Source organism: Gossypium raimondii, chromosome 13 (genome assembly GCF_025698545.1).
Source record: "Gossypium raimondii isolate GPD5lz chromosome 13, ASM2569854v1, whole genome shotgun sequence".
Classification (NCBI taxonomy): Eukaryota; Viridiplantae; Streptophyta; class Magnoliopsida; order Malvales; family Malvaceae; genus Gossypium; species Gossypium raimondii.
Window position 1 is genome coordinate 16,367,317 of NC_068577.1, and position 22,769 is coordinate 16,390,085.

At 32.5% G+C, this 22,769-nt stretch overlaps 1 protein-coding gene and 1 long non-coding RNA gene across 2 annotated transcripts; one reads left to right on the forward strand and one right to left on the reverse strand.

The window, feature by feature from the left end:
- Positions 1–408: 408 nt before the first annotated feature.
- LOC105784106 (uncharacterized) lies at positions 409–2,807 on the reverse strand. The gene is made up of 3 exons (XR_001130347.2): positions 2,541–2,807; positions 2,173–2,390; positions 409–2,006 (listed from the first exon to the last, which is right to left on the reverse strand). It is a non-coding gene; the product is annotated as an uncharacterized LOC105784106 (long non-coding RNA).
- Positions 2,808–19,898: 17,091 nt separating this feature from the next.
- Positions 19,899–22,554, forward strand: LOC105781880 (receptor-like protein kinase FERONIA). The gene has a single exon (XM_012606406.2). The coding sequence runs from the start codon at positions 20,058–20,060 to the stop codon at positions 22,410–22,412; it is 2,355 nt and encodes a 784-aa protein (XP_012461860.1). The 5' UTR covers positions 19,899–20,057; the 3' UTR covers positions 22,413–22,554.
- The last annotated feature ends 215 nt before the right edge of the window (positions 22,555–22,769 follow it).

Below are 22,769 nucleotides of genomic sequence, written 5' to 3' on the forward strand. Positions count from 1 at the left end.
AGAATACCCTAAGCGAATTTTTTAGATAGATGATTATTGTTATTATTATTAAATTTTAATAAGATTATTAATATAAATAATAAATAATTTAATCATATTTTAACATAATTATTATTAAATATAATTTAATAAAAATTATAATATATAATACTATAAAATAATAATATATAATCTACTTTATTATTTTTAAACCGCAATACATATTTAAAGTGCTAAAATATCATCAATGAAACAAATAATTTAATTATTCTACAATAAAAATAAAATATTAGGAGTAATAAATAACTTGAGAATTATATTTCACATCCAAACGTAATATTCATATATTAAAAAAAAATTACATGATTTCATTAGTTTATATGCCATAATCCATATGTTATAAAATTTTACAACACTAGATTACCTTCATGTCAAAGCATTTTCACTTTCAGATCCAACACTACCATACATTCATGGTTTTCTTCATTGCAAAAGCCAATTAAGTTCACATACAACAGCATTGATTGGATGAGGTTTCAACTGCCCACCATGTATATATGGTTCTTTTCATACATCTAGCTCATCTGTACAAAAACTGTACAAAGATAGGATACCTAAAGTTAATTAAAAAATGGTGTTATCACCACCACCGCCATCAAGAGTAGTTAGATTACAAATACAAGGTCTGCTGGAAGTTGATTTGGCTGCTCATTTCCTTTATCTAGGAAAGTAAGCTTTGTTCCTTTCTTCCACCTTGGCTTCACATCAATGGTTAATATTTCCGATTCCTGTGCTTGTTGCTTGTAAAGATCCAAAGTATTGTCCGATCAGCAAGATCAAAAATATAAAGCTACCAATAATGATGCCATCATCACAACAGTGTAATTAAGGTGAGAATATCTCAGTTGAGTTCATAGTTTTCAGCATGAGTATCGCATGTGGAACTAATAAACATCATCACAATAGTTTTCAACAGTCGGGTCCTATGTTACACGAATTTGGGTGAGTATTGCATGTGGGTAAACTAATAAACTGGACTCTGCAAATGCTATGCATTTATTATGTTGCTAGGACTCATTACTTTTCTTGAATTACTTGTGTCTAACACTCATGTTTGACAAATAGAGAGAAGATACGACCTTTAAGGATCCTCCAAATACATGAAAAAACTTTAAAAAAATCCATACATACTCGTAACAAACACTCGTATTTGAGTACAAGTAACATAGATGCATTTGTATTTTATCCCTCTTCTCATTACTATTCATCAATTTCTTACTCCAATCTCTAATTCACTTTTAGGAAAGGCAATAGCGATAAAGATTACATCTCTAACACTAATAAATAGCTATGCTATTGGAAAATTAAAAGCCAAAGCAACATGGCCTGAGCATAATCACTCCCAGACTACTATAGCAACTGAACAAATCAGAGCAGAGCTAATGTGCTAAAAACGAGTTGCAAGTTCTCCATGAATAACATTTAATTACACGAATGACAGAGAATTCTACAAGAGAAGAAGAAGACGTAAGAAAATTCCAACACACAGTATATATATCACGAAAGGAAGTGGTTGTTTAAAATAGCAAGTTCAGTCAATTAAGCTTAATTCCAAAACACAAATGGCCAAATTCCTTGCACTCTCTTTTTTTTTTCTAAATCAACTGTCTCAGCAAAGATCACATGCAAGAAAGGGGTTAAAACAAGAAGTAGAAGTAAAAGGGTACAAAGCATATTATGATTCCACATAAAACTTCAGCTCCAACGGAAGAATGAACAAACTTCAATCCAGAATCTAAGAATTCAACTTTCAGGTAAGCATTTTTCCTTACATTTCGAGAATCATAATCACTCATTCAAATCAAATATGTTTCAGAACATAGATGTCAGATTCGTATAAGTTAGGAGAAATGAAAAAGCTCCAGCAACAAAGATTTTATGTGAAATAGATATAGAATTTTTTTAAAAAAAAAAACACATAACTCGTGTTGTAACTGCCATTTCTCACTTGCTCTTCCGCAAAGCATCTGGAATTACAAAAAAAAAAAACCAAAATGAAAAATTTAAAAATAATGAAAAAAACACAGTGAAACAGAACTAACAGAGGAAGTGAGCAATTAGAGAATGACTGCAAAATGCAGGAAAAAGAAAAAAGAGAGCAAGAAAGCAACGATGGAATCAAATCTAAAATACCTTTGGGAGATGTTTTCTTCTTGAAGATCTTCAACATGAGATTAACTTCACTGATTTATCCTTAAAAAACAAACAAAAACCCTAGGAAACCAATAGCAATGTGAGAGTAATAGCACTTCCAGTGAGGGAGAGACCTGGGCCATAACCCTGCAACCCATAAATAACCAAATATCTTGCTTGTTTCCACTTCAAGGAACAAATAAGCTAAAAACCAAAACCTGCATAGGAATAACCTTGATAGTACCACCAGAAATACGAAGAGCACCACGTTTGGGAACAATTTGGAATGGAAACTTTTAACATGTTTCATCTTCTTGAAGAGGGTCGAACAATAATATAAAAGGAAATCAAAATGGGAGTAGAGTTACCTAAGGGACGACTGCTCACATCGAACCAATTCGATTGATTCTCTTCTCAAGTTTCCACCTCATACGATTCGTAATTGAAGGCCTTGTTGAGGGTTGTTAGGGATTGTCAAAGGGTTGGTCAGGATAGAAGCATGAAAAGGAGGGAGAAGGTTGGAAGGAAATGGGAAGAAGAATGAAAAAAAAAAAAAGAAGATGCTTCAGATGTGAGAAAGAAATGAGAAGGGTAAAGTTGAAACTCAGACCTAATTTTTCATGCTGAATCGCTATTTCGTGGGGAGAGTGCCGAATGGTAAAGCAGCGTTTTTATGTTGAATAACCTCAGATGGAATAGGGTCAGAATGGCCCATTACAGCTAACCAAACAATGGAATAGGCAGAGACCACCGAATTGGGGAAATGCATTCTTATTCCCCCAACCAAACATGCTGTAAAGTGTTTTTTTAGTAAAACAAAGTAAAGTTATTGAAAACTTTTTAATATTTCAAAAGTAAAGATATTGAGCGACATTATTCTCTACCATTCTCTTACTTGTGTCATATGCTAAAAAAAAATTGAATAAATGATATTTAAATTCAAATTTTAATATAATAGTCCAACTCTCACACATTAAAAATTCACATGACATGGTAGCATTCTAATCTAAATATTTCTTTGAATGTATTACAATGTATGACAATCTTTAAAAGAGGGAGATAAAATATTTATAAATGAATTTTGTAATTGTTGAAAAATATGTAAATTTTAGGGATCCCGTCGGACTTTAGACTATGAGTAGCAGCCTTTTCGTATCTTATCATCCTGTTTTCGTTGCAGCTTTCTATATCTTCTATAATGATACTGATGTTAAAAATAGCTCTTCTATCTATTTGACTTACTCCTTCATGAATGAAGTGTGGAAGTGGAACCTCATGCTCCCCAATATGAATGATATCGTTGCCCCAAATGGCTTCCATTTGTTAAACCCAAAACAGATTCATCTTCCCTCCGTCAGCATTGCACTTAGAGTTGGTTAAAATTAAATTAATTAATTTAATGCAGTTAATAGATCTAATTTAGTTGGAGATCAGTTAATAATTTTTTGGAAGTTCGATTATCAGTTAATTCTGTTCGAACTAAGATAATTAATTGAAATAACCGAATAAACTAAATTAAAATTACAATCCTTAAATAAGAGGATAAATGCGTTTCAACATGCTCGAACTCACATCCTCTTACGCTAGCAACAATGCATATACCAACTAAGGTAAGACTCAATTGACTATATAATATTTTTTTTTAGTAACTAATTTCTATTCTCATGCAATGCACGAGTCGATTTTGTATATTAAAATTACAATATTTTTATAATATTAGTTTTAGTTTAAAATTTTAATAAATTTCTTAAAAATCATTGAAAAATTGAAAATTTAATATAATTACAAAACATTTTAAAATATATAATGTTAAAATAATACAAAAGTTAATCCTGATTTGAATATTAATATATATTATAATTTAAATAATATTATTAATAATTTCTTACAGATAATTTAGTTTATATATTATTAAATTAATTTCCTGTAACATTAAAATTGTTAATATTGAATTTTTTAGTAACTTTATATTTATTTTTGCCCTACTTTAATCAGTCAATGTAATTAAATCTTATCATATTTAAAAATATAAAATTAGTTTGATAAATGTTACTAATATGTCCTTTTTAAACTATATTTTAAGCTTAACAATTTAACATTCATTCATTTTAATATTATAACATTAAAAGTTAATTCAATTAAGTAAAATATTAAAGGAAATAAATGGTTTATTTAAAATCAACTTTATATTTAACATATAAAATTATAAATAAATAAAACTTAAACTAAAGGAATGAAATAATTTTAAAAATAAAAGACAAGGAGTAAAAAATAATTTACCAAAATTATAAATAAGTACTTTAAATAAAGAGTATCGTGTGTCAAAAAACTATAATATAAATAGCGTCATATTGATATAGTGTGTATATATATATATATATGATTTTAGATGATTGTTTTTTCCTTATAATTTAGATCACTAACATTAATTTTACAATCACATTTCTCAATGTACCAAAACAATGTTTTGTAATCACAAGCTAAAAGATATCAAACACAACATAGTATCGGTTCCAATTGCACTGACCAGTGCGTATCATTCTCATAATAAATCGTAACAATCAATTTTCTTTTCAGCACAAATTTAAATTCCAATCTGAACAGGTTACACTAGCTTGTTCTAGTCAATTCCGATTACACCGGTCGAAACATTTTGCACTGACCGATGCTTGAATAATGTTAAAATATTATTTTTTACAAATTTTAATTTTCTTATTAACCAAATTTAAAATTTAAACTTTAACTAAGATAAATGAACAACTTTAAAAAATTAATAAATAATACAAAAAATTAAATAACAAACAAGAAAAAAAAAGATAAAATTTCTGAAAGCTTTATGAAAACAATTTTAGATTTACTAAATGATGAAATTTTATTTATAAAGTTTAATGATAAGTGATTTATATAATCAATTAATATTTTTATATTTGAAATTATTTAATCTAAGTTATTTAATATTTTTAAATATTTTTCGAAAACATCGATAAATTCATAATAGTATATTGAAACAGACCGATACTAGTGTGTACCAGTGTTTTAGTAGAAAAACGGTGCATCCACTGGTGCGGTATTGACTACTTTGATTTTTATCCTTATCATTAGTTTTTTTTTTAAAATTTAAATGCATATAATAAATAATAAATCCTTAGGAGGCCCTTATATCATTGGATCAAAATCAATTTGGTCCTTATAAAAAAGAGTCTAATAGAAAGTAAATAAAGAATTAATATAATGATATTAATTGTTTCTTTTAATAATTTATAGGGTAAGAAGCATTTTAAACTTTATAAAATAAACAAGGCAATTAGCATTTAAAATCAACATTGATCATTTGTGTTGTTTTTAGATAAAACCGAATTCATTAAAATAAAATAAAAATGGTAAAATTAAACCAAGTGAAAAACAAAGATCATAGGCTAAACTTAAGCCATCAGGCTTATTCAATATACGCTTTTCCAAGTTCATTCGTTTTCATTCAATTGAACTAATGTATCAGCATTAACAATATTAATGAGAAAAGGACAATAAGTACAATTAAACTAGTTTGTTGAAAATAAAGTTACCCAAACCAAAGCGTGAACTACTTTATTAGTATCCCTACTAACCCAACAAACATATAAAGATTGAAACCCAAAAACAATGGGTTGACAATTTGATAATACTATGCCAAATTTACGAGCGTTCAAGTTACCAAAAGAGAGAACTTGCCATGGTCATTGACTATTAATTTCAAGAATGATATCATCTATAGGGAAACATCAAAGTCAAGAAATAGCCTCATAAACTTTCACGATTTCCACCATGAAAAAAGATGCTAATGTGAAAAAGAAAATTAAATAAATGCACACTACAACAAAACAGGCTTTTAGCGGCACTTTTTTAGGCCTTTAGCGGCGCTTTTTAGCGCCACGAAAGGTATTTGCGGTGCTTCTGAAAGCGCCGGAAAAACCGCCGCTAAGTCCCGCGTCGCAAACTTTAACGGCGTTTCTAGGAACAAATGCCGCTAAAGACCAAGACCTTTAGCGGCGCTTCAAACACAAACGCCGCTAAAGACCAAGACCTTTAGCGGCGCTTCAAACACAAACGCCGCTAAATACCAAGACCTTTAGCGGCGCTTCAAGCACAAACGCCGCTAAAGACCAAGACCTTTAGCGGCGCATATTACATAAACGCCGCTAAATACTAAGATCTTTAGCGGCGCTTCTCTCGCAAACGCCGCTAAATGCTAAGTCCTTTAGCGGCGCTTTTCTCACAAACGCCGCTAAATGCTAAGTACTTTAGCGGCGCTTTTCCCACAAACGCCGCTAATTTTGGCAGATTTGTAAAAGATTTTTTTTATATTTTTAGACCTCCTGTAAAAACAAATAAGAAGAAACCAAATCGAAACCAACCAAAAGCAATAAATATATATAATATTTACAATTAAACGAATAATATATAATAAATATCAATAGTTAAAATAAAAATCGTATTATTCTTACAAAAATGATAAATTTTAAAATGACAATTAAAAGTCAAAGTTGAAACATATTTACACGATAGTCTAAGACGGCGGTTGTTGTGGCTGTTGCGACTGCTGAAACATATTCATCATATTCTGAAGCTGCAGCTGGAGTTCATCGAACTTTTTACGCTGCTCTGCTTCTCTCGCTGCCGCATCTGCTTTAAGCTGCAGCTGGAGTTCTTCATACTTTCATTGAACCTCAGCTTCTCTCGTTGCTACCTCCGCTTTAAGTTGTGTAATTTGCTCAACTGTTGTCGCTTGCATCTGAGCCATCTGGTCTCTTAACCTCTGTACCTCAGCTTTAGCGACTTCCAAAGCATGTCTTTGCTATGAAATGGATCCGAAATATTGGGATGGGCTGAGAAAATTTCCTTGAAATCGAACCCGACCGTACCTTTCAGGACCCAAAACATCAGTGATAATTTGGTTATCAATGTCGTCAATATGAACAGAACTATCACTGGAAGCCATCGCTTCGTACTCTGCTTTTTTATCCTTTAGTTTTTCCTAATAAATAAATCACATAGTTAGGAACGATATATATATTAAAAAAATAAATGTAGCCTAACTTAACAATATTTGCATTTCAATAAATGACATAAACCATTAGAAAATAAACACTATAAATAATTAAAACAAGTCAAATTGTATTAAGCAAACGTACCATAATTTCTGCAGCTTCAAGAGTCATAGGGTTTCCATCTTTCTTCCTATGTGTAATGTCAAAAAGTTGAAGGCGTCCAACTTTTTGACCGGACAACAGTTCCTACAATACAGTAGTAAAAATATTATTTGTTGGAAAGTAATAAATATATGACAGACTTACAAAATTAGTACTACCTGGGCCTGAGCTACACAAGCAAAACTTTTCGACCCAGCTGTGTGAGTGAATTTCTGTTTCTGCCTACTACTTTTTCCAATGCGTTCACGATCCTACGTTATGGAATTATTAGTTCGTTAATTAGTAAGTACTATAAACCAAAATAATTACAAGTTTTTTGTAGTAACACATACCTCTCCTTTCTTTGAAGTCCAAAATCTAACGACCTCTTCCCACTGGTACCTCAGCATTCCGGGCGGGACATTTTGTAATTTCTCGTCCAGTGTTGTTTTTGTCTTAAAATAGTCTTTCTTTAAAGTGCTCTTATGGTCTCTTCATCTTTTTCCCAATGCTTTCTTTACATAAGCATCGGAGACCTCTAGAGCAAATCTCGCCTAAAAAAAACACAAGTTAAGAAAGTAAATATAAATGAAACTTAAACCCAAGTATTATAAATGACATTAATTTTTTGTTACCTTAATGTTATCAAGAGCTTGGTTCTTGTTACTATCAGGCATTGCTCGCCATGACTCGTTGTTAATTGGCAACATATTTGCATTCCGCGCAAGAATGCCCAAGTATCCTGCTAAAAGGGAAGCTTCTGATCCAACAGGCTGACCAAAGCTATTACTGCAGACTTTGACACGCTCGGTTGGATCTAGCTCGTATAAATCCCTAAGTAGCGTACGTCCTCGAACTCTCCGCGTCCCACCACTTTCAGCTGAAAAATATTATATAATAATATAAGAATTTTTTAAAAAATAAAAATATGTCAACACGCATGTAAATTAAATGTTAAATTACTTTGAACTTGTGTATGTTCCTCGTGTAACCGAACATTCAAGATCCGATAGCGATCTGTTGTCCAAGGTCTTTGTTTGTTTCGCCGAGTTTGGAGTAGCTTGAACAATGCCTAGCTCTCGCACTTTTCTTCTAGTCATTTTATCGCAATACAAATAAGATAGTTGAAAACTTAGTATACAATTACAACAATAATAGCACATATAAGATAGTTGGAATATATAATAATAGCAATATTTATATTATTATATTACATATAAAAAAATAATCGTAAAAGCTTACTACATTATAAGCCGTAAATATCTTCATCTGTATCCTGGCGGACCCATTGTCATTGTGTACTAGTACTAGGAATGTTTTCGTTTAAGTTTTGTTCTGGAAAGGGAAAAGTTTGTGTTCTGTCGTCAATGACATCTCTACTCCCACTGCCCATGTCAAACAAGTCTCTAAGGATGTTACGGAGTACAACGTACCAACCCTCATCAGTTGGATCTTTTGAGTAAAAAACTTGTTTGACTTGAGAAGAAAATACATACGGCTCATCAATCAATTGTTGTCCTCCGTGAATCAATCGAGCGAAGTTCACCATTGTGAAACCAAATTGATCTTGCTTGATTCCACGAGCAGTATTAACATCGGCCCAATCACCTCGAAATAAGACAACTTTCCATTTGCCGTAGTAATCCAACTCAATTATGTCAGTAAGAAGTCCAAAATATTCCACATTTCCCTCGACAGGATTATTGTCTCTAGCACTAGCATAACTTGTAATTGAGGAATTAACAACTATTCCACAATTTTGCGTTCTCCTCAATCTCTCGCGATATTTTGTATGAAACCTGAATCCGTTGATGAGGAACGCACTATATCTTTTAACCACCCGATTTGGACCTTGGGAAAGCCATTTAACTTCGTCAGTGACGTTATTCCCACTCCAAACCTATTGAGTGGAAAGTAAACTGAGTAATTAAAAATGTTATGAGAAAACATTATGAATTGTCGATGAAAGCTCCAATTACATACCGTTTGGCTTAACCATTCATGGAAAGATTCCGTGAACAGCTTATTGATATCTCGATGTTGTGTTCTTCTGGAGCGCGAACGAGATCTTAATATTTGTTTGTACTCACTAAGTTAAAAATATGTTCCGTTTGTTAGAAGATAAACAATATTTGATTAATGAATATTTATCAAAGTTGTAGAACTTACTTGCGTAAAGGTTCCATTACTTCGTGGTGAAACAGAACATATCGATGTGCTTGTACCCACGATAAATCATCTAATTCTACAATTTCAACTTTACCGATTGCTTCTCCAAAACTTTGGAACAAATAACTATCGGCGAAGTTATGATCCGTGAGTCCAGCATTTCTATTTGGTCTGTTCAACCTTGTTTCAACATCTTCCAAATATCTTGAACAGAAGGTCATACATTCCTCTGCCAAGTAGCCTTCAGCAATCGATCCCTCTGGATAACGCTTGTTGCGGCAGTAGGACTTTAATTTGGATAGGAACCTAGACACGATATACAACAATATCAAAAGTTGTAACTAAAGGCATATAGCTGAATGAATGAAAATTTTAAAAATTTTAATTAACACCTTTCTATAGGATACATCCATCGATAGAAAATGGGTCCGCCAAGAATTGCTTCATGTGGAAGATGGATTATCAAGTGAACCATAATAGTGAAGAAGGAAGGTGGAAAGATTTTCTCCATGTTGCATAAAGTCAAAGCGGCTCGATCCTGTACCTTCTGAAGTTCTTGAACATCCAAAACTTTGCCACAAATGGCTTTCATTATATTGGATAGTTCAATTATACAAGACGTCACCTTCTTCGACATACAACATCGTAGAGCAACTGGCAGTAATTCTTGCATCAAGATGTGATAGTCATGTGATTTTAGTGAATACAGTCTTCGATCTTTTACACTAACACATCGAGATATATTTGATGCATACGCATCTGGAACCTTTATATCCTTCAACACCATGCAGAACACTTCTTTTTCCGTCTTCAACATTGAAAAAATAGAAGGCGGTAACCGATATTTTCCATTCAAAAGTGGAATAGGATGAAGATCAGGCCAAATTCCCATTTGGACTAAATCAAGTCGACTCTGAAGATTGTCTTTTGATTTTCCGTCGACATTCAAAATTGTACCCACAATGTTCTCGCAGACATTTTTCTCAATGTGCATAACATCAAGATTGTGTCGTAAAAGGTGATGCTCCCAATAAGGCAACTCAAAAAATACTTTTTTTTCCACAAGTCCGCCTCATTAGGATCGTCCTCTTCATCGAGTCATCATCGACTTCAAAGATTTGATCTTCTATTTTTTGCGTGTTTGGCGGTTGGTTCATCTTCCCATAAATGAAATTCATATCTTCCAACATGAATAAGATTTGAGCGCTGGTAGTGCGAAGGAGCTTCTCGAACTCTTCAAGATCAAATACGTAACTCAAATCTAAATCTATGATTTTCCGGTAACCACCGACGATGCCCCATGTAAGAGAACTTCTTTCCATTGTACAACCATTGCGAAGATGTTTGTGCAGCACAACAAGGACACGCATAACGACCCTTGGTACTCCAACCGGATAAATTGGCATAAGCAGGGACGTCATTAATGGTCCACATCAAAGCTGCACGTAAATTAATGTTCTCCTTCCTCAGCACATCATATGTCTCGACACCAGCCCATAATTTATTTAACTCTTCAATAAGTGGCTGTAAATAAATGTCGATATCATTTCTGGGCCCTTTCTCTCCAGGGATAATCATAGATAAGATAAGGGAAGATTGCTTCATGCAAATCCACGGAGGCATATTGTACGGAACAAGCACTCATCGGCCGTCATCGCACGCGATACTCATGATCTTGAAAGGATTAAATCCATCAGATGCTAGCCCAAGCCTCACACTCCTAGGATCGCTTGCAAAGCTTGGAAATTTATTGTCAAATGATTTCCAAGCTAAAGAATCACGGATGCCTTAATAATCCATCATCGGTTCGTCCATCATGGTGCCACGTCATAAACTCCATTGTCTTCGACGACATGAAAAGCCTTTGAAGCCTTGGTATCAACGGAAAATACCGTAAAATCTTGGTGGCTTCTTTCTTGGTATGCATTATTTTCATCATCGTTCCCATCTTCGTATTTTATGTATCCAACGGATTCGCCAGACACGTGATAAAGATTGTTGGTTATTCCGATCTCCCCAATACAATATGCAGTCATTCGGGCAACTATGGATTTTGATGTACCCAAGGCCTAAATCTTTTATCATTTTCTTCATATCTTTGCATGATTGAGGGATTTTTGCAAACAAAAACATTTCTCTCAAAAACTCTAACAGCATTGTTAATGAGTTTCCAGTCCACCCTCCCAAACATTTTAATTGAAAAAGACGAACGCAAAAGGACATTTTTGAAAATTTTGATCCCTCATACAGTTCTTCGTTCATGTCATTAAGTAGCGCGTAGAACTTCGCCGCTTCTCCATTCGGCTCTTCATGAGGTACACTTGTTCCCGGTTCGGTAAAAGTATTTCCATCAAGATTACTACCATCATATGCCACAAAGTCGGTTGGGAACGACTGCGAACGATGATTGTGCATATTAAATGCATCCCGCAACATACCTTCCATGTCATCCCCCACAACGGACTGATGGTAAGCAGTACCAGGATAAGATACATCCATCGTTGAAGAGGAGGTACTAGGCGGGCATTCTCCATGAAAAAGCCATTTTTTATAACCCCGAACAAACCCATCCACAATTAGATGCTCATATACAACTTCACGGTAATGCCAGTTTGTGTTGACACAGTTGTTACACGGGCAAAGAATCATGTTCTCTTGGCTTGCATGTTGAAATGCAAAATTTAGAAAATACTGTACTCCATTTTGATAACCGTTGCTTACCCTTGACAAATTCATCCAAGAACGGTCCATTTCTAAATTCTTGCAGTCTGCTTTTCACCAGAAATTACAAGGGTATCTTGTTCACTTATAAGTATATATGAGTTATGAAGGTTATGTATTATGTAAGTTGTGTATTAAGTAATACATATGTAAATTATGTAAGTTAAATATTTATGTAAGTCCGACAACTTAATGTATACTATTATACAATTTAGTTATGTACGTTACATATCATATTAATGTAAGTTATGTATTATATAAGTTATTTAAGTTATGTAAGTTGTGTAAGTTATGTATAATATTACGGTAAGTTATGTATTATGTAAGTTATGTATAATATTAATGTAAGTTATGTATTATGTTAATATTTAGAAAATAGCAATTACAATTATTTCTAAAATTATAAAATTTATTATTGAAAATATAGATGTTAATCTTTGGAAAATAACATTTACAATTATTTCGAAATTATAAAATTATTATTGAAAATATAGGTTTAATTGTTGTCTTCATAACATTTATCATTATTTTTAAAATTAAAATTTATTATCAATAAAATTTAAATATAGCTTATATCGTAAATTAATATATGTATAATATTAAAAATATAGTAATACATATGTAAGTTATCAATTTATGTCCCAAATTTATTACGTTTTGACACGAATGATTGCGTGCTTTTTTAAAAATCTTCTCAAAATGTTTTAGGAAAATATGTTATATATGTGAAAAATAAAATAGGGTTAAGCCAAAAAGAACGAGATCAGCTGGCATATTAGAGGTTAAAATATAATATTACAAGCAATCTTTGCTTTTAAACGAATCTTGCAATAAATTAGAGATGGAAAGGCATATGTGTTACTGATTTGACAACAAAATAAGCAGTACTTTCTGCAGTATATGTTTGCTGATTTTGTTTGCAGAGAAAAGATAAAAGCAAATCTAATATAGAAGCATAAAACCCGTGGATTCTAAAGTTGCATGCTTTTCTTTTTTATTTTATAACTAATCATTGATTTTCAAAGTGCAATTACAATTATAAATCATATATATTACTATGAACAACAAGTAATTATATCTTAATATTTTTTATGTATTTCAAAGATAGCGAAATTGAATTGTTTATGGAACCATATTAAATAATACTAGTACTAAATAATACTATTAGAAATGCGCTACTTGACAGCCTATGGGACCAAATACAGCAATTATTTGATAAGGTATATTCCAACGAAGTGTTCAAGAGAGCACTGCATAAGGTTTTTGTCAAGAGTTGGTTCGAATGTGCCAAATTTCTGGCATGGTGAATTTTCCTAACCTTTGTTTTCACTAACCAACTAATTTATCTATATGACAGCTTCCAATGGATGCCGTTTGGTGCCTGAACCTTTGATCAATTTGGTCTTTTAAATATAGGAATTCGATCGAGACCCCGTAATTCCTATCTATTCAGCTAGACCAGATCAAGTTAACAAGGCACCCAAATACGTATACCATGCTGCTGCAAACAAGCTTGAAGGAAAATAACTTGAATTACTCATTGACATTCTTCTAGACAACAAGACCGAATATACTGCTTAGTTTGCTTTGATTTTTGTTTAAAAATAATAATTTTTTTCCATGCGTATGACATGAGATATGGTACTTTTGGTTTCAGTAAGAGAAATTATGGGACCAAATATTATCACTTCCTATAATACAAACAGGAGAGTTAAAATGATGAAAAAACTTATGAACAGTTCCAAACTATTTGGAACTACAAACAGGAAATAAACAAATTATGCAAAGGCTATAGATAAAATTCTAAGAACAAATTCCCGGTCTTTTCTGTCCCAAACAGGATACTGTAAAATTGTCTGAAACCCATCAACAAAATTGTGCATTTAGTTAACATTATTAGGTGTAAAATAATGTATGTGAGGTTGTAACCTAAACCCTAAACCAGGTGCAAAACCATTTGCGAACAGAAGAGAAAGAGGAAAACCTTACCGATCGTTTTACCCAAGCGACGCAGAGGAGTGCGGGGGTACACGACTGTCACGGTCGACGGTCGACGAGCAACAACAGAAGGGTCAGTAAATGGCAATGTAGCAGTGATGGTTGGGGCACAGCAGACTAGGGTTCTAAATTTGGGGGATTTTTGGGGAAAATTTGGGGGGAATTTTTGGGGAGAAAACTGATTTGTCGGGTAAGGGATTGGACTATTTGGGATGAAATACAGACACTATAAAACGACAGCGTCTTACCAAACTGAACATTTGTGGCGTTTCTAATATAGCGCCACTAATGCCCTTAAGGTGTCATGTAAAACGACAGCGTTTCTCTAAAATGGGCAGAAAATTTACGGCGTTTTATATAATAGCGCCGCTAAAACCTACCTACAGTGGCGTTTTAGGCGTTGCGCCGCTAAATCCGAATAAAAAATTCCCAAACAAAAATTACATCGTTTTGCCCAAACTAATAATATTTTTCCGGCGTTTATGAATAAAACGCCGCTAAATCAATTTTTCGTGGCGTTTTATACAAAAACGCCACTAATACATTAATTTCTTTTATTGAAACGCCATCGTTTTCAGATATTTTAAAACATTGTTTTTTTAATTAATATTAAAAAAACAATATAAAATTAAAAATTGCGGCGTTTTCACCTGAGCGCCGCTAATACCATTAATATGCCACACAAAACGTCAATGTTTTAATTACAGACTACACAGCAACGTTGCGGCGTTTTCTTCCTAGCGCCGCTAATTCCCAGATATAGTGGCGTTTTCGACGTTACGCCGCGAAGGCCGTTAAATTCCCAGCCAAAAACTACACCGTTTTCTCCAAATTATTAAAAACCTTTGCGGCGTTTTTGCTTAAAACGCCGCTAAATCTCACATATTTTATTTATTTATTTATTTATTTCTTCTATGTTTTGTTAAAATTTTAATTAAATAATTATTAAAATTTTAAGTAATATTTAAAAGTTTTTGATAAAATTATAACATTTAGTTTTTTTATTTCATTTTTATATTTTTTTAGTTTTTTCTAATATTTTGATCCTATCCAAATTCAATAATTAATTATCTATATATATATCCATATAAAAATATTGAATTGTTAAGGTTAAATATTTTTAAATATAAAATTATTAATTAATTGTATCATTTAACAAGTTTCAAATAAACCTTAAACCCTAATTTAATTGAAATATCTTAAACCCTAATATATATATTATATCTCTTAACTAAATAATATAAATTAACTATACATATTTGAAATTAATATCTTAAATGATCACTGAGCCTCCACGTACCAATTGTAGGATTATTGACATGTGCTACCGGTGCCCTAGGAACATTGCCAAAATACCGAAAGGGGGCTTCTAGCTTCCAACAATCCAAATCCCGTCGTTCATCAATAAATATATTTAGAACATTAATCCTTAATTTCTACTATAAAGAAGGGTGAACTAGATTTTGTATACTGACAAAAAATTGGAGAAACAAAACCGGGCAGTCACTACTTACTCGACTGCTAGCACATACTCAAGGCCGATAAGACGTAATATATACTCATAATTTAAATATATTAAATTTATCATTATATATTTTACAAACATATAAGAACATATTTAATATATAAATTAATTAAACTAATTAATTTAAGCAACCAACCCTAACTTGAGTACCCTTGACACCCTAACCCCTAAATCCCTAACCCCTAACCCTTAAATCTCCCTAACCCCCAAATCACTAACCCCTAACCCCTAAATTCCTAACCCATACCCCTAAACCTTAATCCCAAACCCTAATCCATACCCCTTACTCCTTAAAATACCTTCCAAAAAACTCCCTAAGTCTTTAATAATCATAAAACATAGTTTAAATCGATTAAACAATAATTAATAGTTAAAAATTTTGTATAAAGTAGCAATAAACAATATTAATCTTTATAAAATTTATTTTTCATATAAAGATTGGAATTTTAATATTTTATTTTATTGATAAATAAATAAATTTCTCGATTAACAAATTTATTATATTCTTAATTTCTCAATGAGATAAATGAAAACAAGAAGGACAAACAACTATATATATATATATATATATATATATATTTATATGGCATTTTTTTAAATATTGAACTGATAACAAAAGGAATGATAGTGAGTTAGGTATATGCATATATTTTAATTTGAATGATTTCAATTCAAATTCACAAATTTATTTAAGTATTTAATTAGATGTTTGTCATGAATTATTAAAGTATTACTATTCCAACCTTGAATTTAAATTAAATAATATTATCCATCGAATATTTTACATATTCTAGAATTAAGTTGAATTTTATTTAATTAATCTAAATAATATTAAACCAATTTGCGTAAAATGTATTTTGCGGCGTTTCCATCGAAATGCCGCTAAAACTCCAACATTAGTGGCGCTTTATAAACAAACGCCACTAAAAACCTCAACTTTAGCGGCGCATTATCAAAAATGCCGCTAAAAGCCCTAAAATTAGCGGCGCCAGAAAAACGCCACTAAAACCATAACATTAGCGGCGTTTGTTTAAAACGCCATAAAGCCCTTCAAGGTCACCAAACGACGCCGTTTGGGTTTGGAGTTTTTGTGGCGTTTTAGCATAAGCGCCGCTAATGCGTGTTATTAGCGGCGTTTTTTTCTAAACGCCGCTAAAGGCTTATTTTTTGTGGCGCTTTCTCACAAACGCCGCTAATTCCTGATTTCTACCGGCGTTTTTCCACAAAACGCCACTAAAACTGCCGCTAAAAGCCTATTTTGGTGTAGTGGCAGTTGTAAAAACATCACCAGTTGTGAATGAATAATTAGTTAAATTTAAAAAATAACAATTAAAAAAATTGAAAAAATATAATATTTATAAAACTTTGAAAATTTTATAAAAAATTCAGAAAATTAATAAAAATTCCAAAATTTTGATAGATTTTAAAAGTTTTGAAATATATATTAGCTTTTGTTTTTAAAATGATTTTTAGAATATTATATAATGTTTTGAATTAGTTTAATGGTTAAAATTCAATCAATTAAGGAGGGACATATATATTTTCACAATTATATTTATCTTTTGTTAGTTATACCACAAGAACATTTACAAATATAAATAGTTAGCTTTGTATTCAATTGTTGTGTTTAAATTAAAAAGTAATTATAGTGTAATATTTTGTTAAGATTAATACTTAATGTTGAACTTCATGTGATTGTTTGATAGTTAGGGTGTTTATTGTCTTAGATATGACTGAGTTCAAATTATGCTAATCATGTTTGTTATTCGAACTTTTATCCTATTCTTATAATTTATAAAAGAATTAATTATTAATTTTAAGTAAATTGATTAATTTATTTTAAGAGGACTAAACTAATTTTGCTCCTGCAATATAAAAACCACATAAGTATTTATCTCATATAATAAAATATTACTTACTGTCTAAACATTATTAGTGATTCAGATGAAGTGACCTTATTATAACTAAATCTATTCGTTTTTGCCTTGAACTCTATATATTTAATGCTACATCTAAGGAGACAATATAAAAATTCAATTTGGAGAATTTTGTGTATAAATTATGTATATATAACATTTTTCTTTTCTCATTTGAGATCATCCGAGCTACTGGTCATAATTGATCAGCTGTAATATTGCTTTCAGAGGAAAAATATAAAATAGAGCCCACCAATCTTACTTCTTAGTCAACCCAAATTAAATAATGGATATTTCAATGATTCAGTGATTTCCTAAGAATAAAAATACACCCAATTTGTCTATTTGTGTGGAAGACAAGAATTTATTATAAATTGTTTATGTTAGTTAATTAAGTAGAAGCCAATGCGAAGGCAAGTATTATCCGTTGTAATTGGAGGGTTATTTCTTTCCTTCCTAATCATTTGTTTTAAGAAAATAAACATATCAATATGATACTAAGGTATAGTTTTTAGGTACTAATAAAATAATATCACGTCATTCAATTTTAAAGGCAAATTCATCTATATATAATATCTTCTTCAATTTAATTTCGTTTTAATTAAATTACTTAAATTAATTAATTTTTAATTTATAACATTTATTCTTCTTTTACAAATTTTAATCATTTTTTCCATAAGTTAATATTTTTTATTATTGTGTAATCAATTTTAAAAAATAGTAATTTTTGTGTAATTTTTTCCATGTTAATGACACATAATTTTGATAATTATTTTACCCTAAATCTCGAACCTAGAACCCCAAACCTTAAATTCAAATCTTGAACCTTGAACCCTAATTCTCGAGGTTCAAGGTTTAGGTTCGAGATTAAGGTTCAATGTTCGGGTTTGGGTTTTGGATTCGAGGTTCAAGGTGGGGTTACAAATTTGGGGTTCGAGTTTAAGGTTATGAGTCTAGGGTTTAGGATTATAGATTTAGGGTTCAGGGTTTTGGGGTTAATGTTCAAGGCAAAAAAATTACCAAATTCTATGTCAATGACAAGGAAAAATTGTGGGAATATTATGAAATAATTGGAAAAAGACTATGAATAATGTGGTGGGAAGGGTCCACAAAATAATTTCTCTATGGATGAGTGTATAATAATTGGAAATAAATTATATATTAGGCTCATCCTAAAAGTATAGTTTTAGGAACCAATAAAATATTGTTACGTCATTAAATTTTAAAGATAACAAAGTATTATTATACATTCATCTATATCTAATATATTCTCCAACTTAACTTAATTTTAATTAAATTACTTAAAATAATTAGTTTTTAAATTATAAACAAACATATTTTCTTCTTTCAAAAATTTTAATAATTTTTTTTTCATAAGTTAATATTTTTTATTGTTGTGCAACCAATTTAAAAAAAAATAGTAATTTTTGTGTAATTTTTTTCTATGTCAATGACAAATAATTTTGGTAATTATTTTATCCTAAACCCCAAACTTAGAACCCCGAACCTTGAACTATAAACCTCGAGGTTCAGGGTTTAGGTTCGAGATTAAGGTTCAATGTCTGGGTTTGGATTTTGGATTTGAGGTTCAAGGTTCAAAGGTTTGGAGTTACAAATTTGGGGTTCGAGTTTAAGGTTTGGGGTTCTAGGTTTTGGGTCAAGAGTTCAGGATTCTAGATTTAGAGTTCAAGGTTTTGGGGTTAGGTTTAAGGTAAAAAAATTACCAAAATTATGTGTCAATGATATGAAAAAGTTGTTAAAATATTATGAAATAACTGGGAAGGAACCATGAATAATGTGGTGGGAAGAGCATATAAAATATATATTTTTAAATTGGTTGCACAACAATAAAACATATTAATTTATGGAAAAAAATGATTAAAATTTGTAAAAGAAGAAAATATGTTTATTTATAATTTAAAAATTAATTATTTTAAATAATTTAATTAAATTAAGTTAGAAAATATATGAGATATAATTAAATATATAATAATATTTTTATTATTTTTAAAATTTAATGATGTGGCACTATTTTATTATATTTTTTAGAATCATCTCAATATAATTTATTTGGATTAATTTTATGCAGTAGACTTCTTTAATGGATGAAGAAAATTTTAATGTTCAAAGGAATCACAATCAATAGCTTTCACGAACAATGAAAGAAACATCCGCGTTGCTTTTGCATGTAACTTGGCTTTCGATTCCAGTCATTCAAAAACGAAGGGCGAACCGTTCCCAAGAGAACCAAGACAAAAAGTTAGACTTCACAGACAACATCGGATTAACTACCCTTTTGGCTTTTGCAGCAATTTTAACAACCTGTTTTTGGATGTTTCAACCATGCATGCCTGTGATCTTCTTCCTTGAACAGCTCCCACATTGCTTTCTATGAAGAAGATTACCAATTCGAACCCTTCATGGCCATCACTTGTTTCTCTTCTTCACCTCAGCTTCTTGTTCAATTCCTGGACTTGTTTAGCTATTGACCAGGTAATTCTTGACTGCGGATTTGTGGGAAACTCATCTTTTAATGGTAAAACTTGGGTAGGGGATGCAACTTTTTTCCCAGCTTATGCTTTCCACGCGAGGACCACCATTGGCCGTGTGGTCTCTAATGAAACCGGCGAGGTTCCGGTGAATCCATACTCAACCGCACGTTTCTTTCCTTCTTCTTTCACCTATAGTTTCCCTATGTCCCCAGGTCTCAAATTTATCCGCCTCCATTTCTACCCTAGTTCTTACAGTGGTATAAGAAAAATCTCCGAGGCCGAGTTCTCTGTCACCGCTGGAGATTACACTTTGTTAAACAGCTTTAAACCTTCTGTAATGGCAACCACTTTGAAATCACCTTTTGTCACTAAAGATTATTTCTTCAACTTAAAGAAACCCATTGTCAATATCACCTTCGCTCCATCACTAGAGGATTCAGATTCTTTCGCCTTTGTAAATGGGATAGAGATTTACTCAATGCCCCTCAAACTCTCTGATTATGGAGTGAATGGAACTTCCAGTAATGCTACTGAGATACTTTACAGAATCAATGTAGGGGTTAACTCTCAGAACGAGCCGTTTTGGAATGGGCTAGATGACCAATACCTTCAGGCCGGTTCAATAAATGGGACTCTCATTGAAGCATATGATGATCATATTGATTACAATAAAAGCCCTTGGACGTTAAGTGAGTATGGAGCACCTTGGGATCTGTACAGCAAAGCAAGGACAATTGGTGGCAGCGACGAGGCTGCCAACGTGGGCTACAACCTGACATGGACATTTTCTATTGACTCAGGCTTTTCGTATATTGTTAGGCTTCATTTCTGCGAGATTCAGCTTTTTGTGACAGAAGTGAATCAGAGAGTGTTCAAGGTGTATATCAACAACAAGACAGTGGAAAGCAGCTTGGATATAGTTGCTATGGCAGGTGGTCCTTTGGTTGCAATGCATAAGGACTATACGATCACGGTTCCGGAATCTAAAGAAGGAGGAACTGAACTATGGCTTGCCTTGCAGCCTAACGTTGATTCAAATCCAAAGCTTGCTGATGTAATCCTAAACGGAATTGAGATCATGAAGTTGAGTGATACAAGAAACAATCTTGCAGCTCATGTACTTCAAGTGGAGAATGAAGACAGAACTGGGAGTATTCCAACATCTAACATCTTCCTGGGAATGGTTATCGGCCTTGTCGTTGGAATTTCTGCAGTCTCTTTGATAGTCTATATGTTATCTCATCGGTTTTTGCTACGTTATAATGTAAACGTTAGGAAAGCAAGTAGCCTAATCTCTAAATCGTCAGAGTATTGCCGTCAATTTCCCTTGGGAGAGATAAAAGCCGCCACTAACAATTTCAGTGAAGCTCGTCTGCTCGGTTACGGGGGTTTCGGGAAGGTTTACGAGGGCCTGCTTGACGATGGGATCACCAAAGTGGCAGTTAAGCGTAAAAATCCCGAGTCCAATCAAGGACTTCAAGAATTCAAAACTGAAGTCGAATTGCTCTCCACTTTTCGTCACATGAACATTGTGTCATTGCTGGGCTATTGTGAAGAAGAGAGCGAGCTGATTTTGGTTTATGATTACATGGCTAATGGAACTCTACGTGATCATCTCTACCAGACCCAAAATCCACCACTTTCTTGGACTCGAAGGCTCAAGATATGCATCGGTGCTGCCCGTGGATTACACTACCTCCACACGGGCACCGAGCATTCCATCATTCACCGTGACATCAAATCAACAAACATACTCCTGGATCAAGAATGGGTGGCCAAAGTGTCGGATTTTGGCCTTTCGAAAGTAGGCAAGATTTCAGGTTCCAACAGGAGCCAAATCAGTCCCGGACCGAAGGGTACTTTTGGATATTTGGACCCTGAGTATGGCAGAAACAGGACATTAACTCGCAAGTCGGATATTTACTCATTTGGTGTGGTTTTATTTGAAGTATTATGTGCAAGACCAGCTGTTAATCCTGAGCCAAACGAGGATGACCAGACCAAGGTAAGCTTGGCTAGATGGGCTCTTCATTGCTATGGAAGTGAAAAGATTGATGTCTTGATTGAACCATACCTAAGAGGAAAGATAAAGTCCGAGTGCCTTGTGACATTTGTGGAAATTGCAGTGAGGTGCCTGGCTAGTAGGCAAATGGATCGGCCGTCAATAAGTGATGTACTCGGTAAACTCGAACAGGCATTGGTGTTGCAGGAGAATGCTGTTGATGACCTTAATGTCCAAATCAAAGATGCATGACGAAACAGTGATTGTAGTTGCACATCATTGATAGAGGTACAAATGGTGATACAAAAATTTAGTTTGTTTCTTTTGTTGTATATGTATTACGATAGTTGTAAATAATTTCGTACGAAGTCATGGAATCTTAATTATGTGTAAATATGTGTAAATATGCTTTATGGTTTGTTATTAATCTTTTCTACAAATCATGGAATCTTGTGCTGGTAGTACCATTTTTTGATAGACTTATGGTAAACCTCTCTCTCTTTCTTCATTTTTTTAAGAAAAAGAAAAAAAGGGATGCATTCAATTAGGTTTAATAATATCGCTTCAATAAAACAGCGATCAGTGTGTAATAGAAGTGTGTAGAATTGA

Coding starts and splice junctions, on each gene's coding strand:
- LOC105781880 (XM_012606406.2), top strand. CDS start 20,058: ATGAAGAAGATTACCAATTCGAACCCTTCATGGCCATCACTTGTTTCT.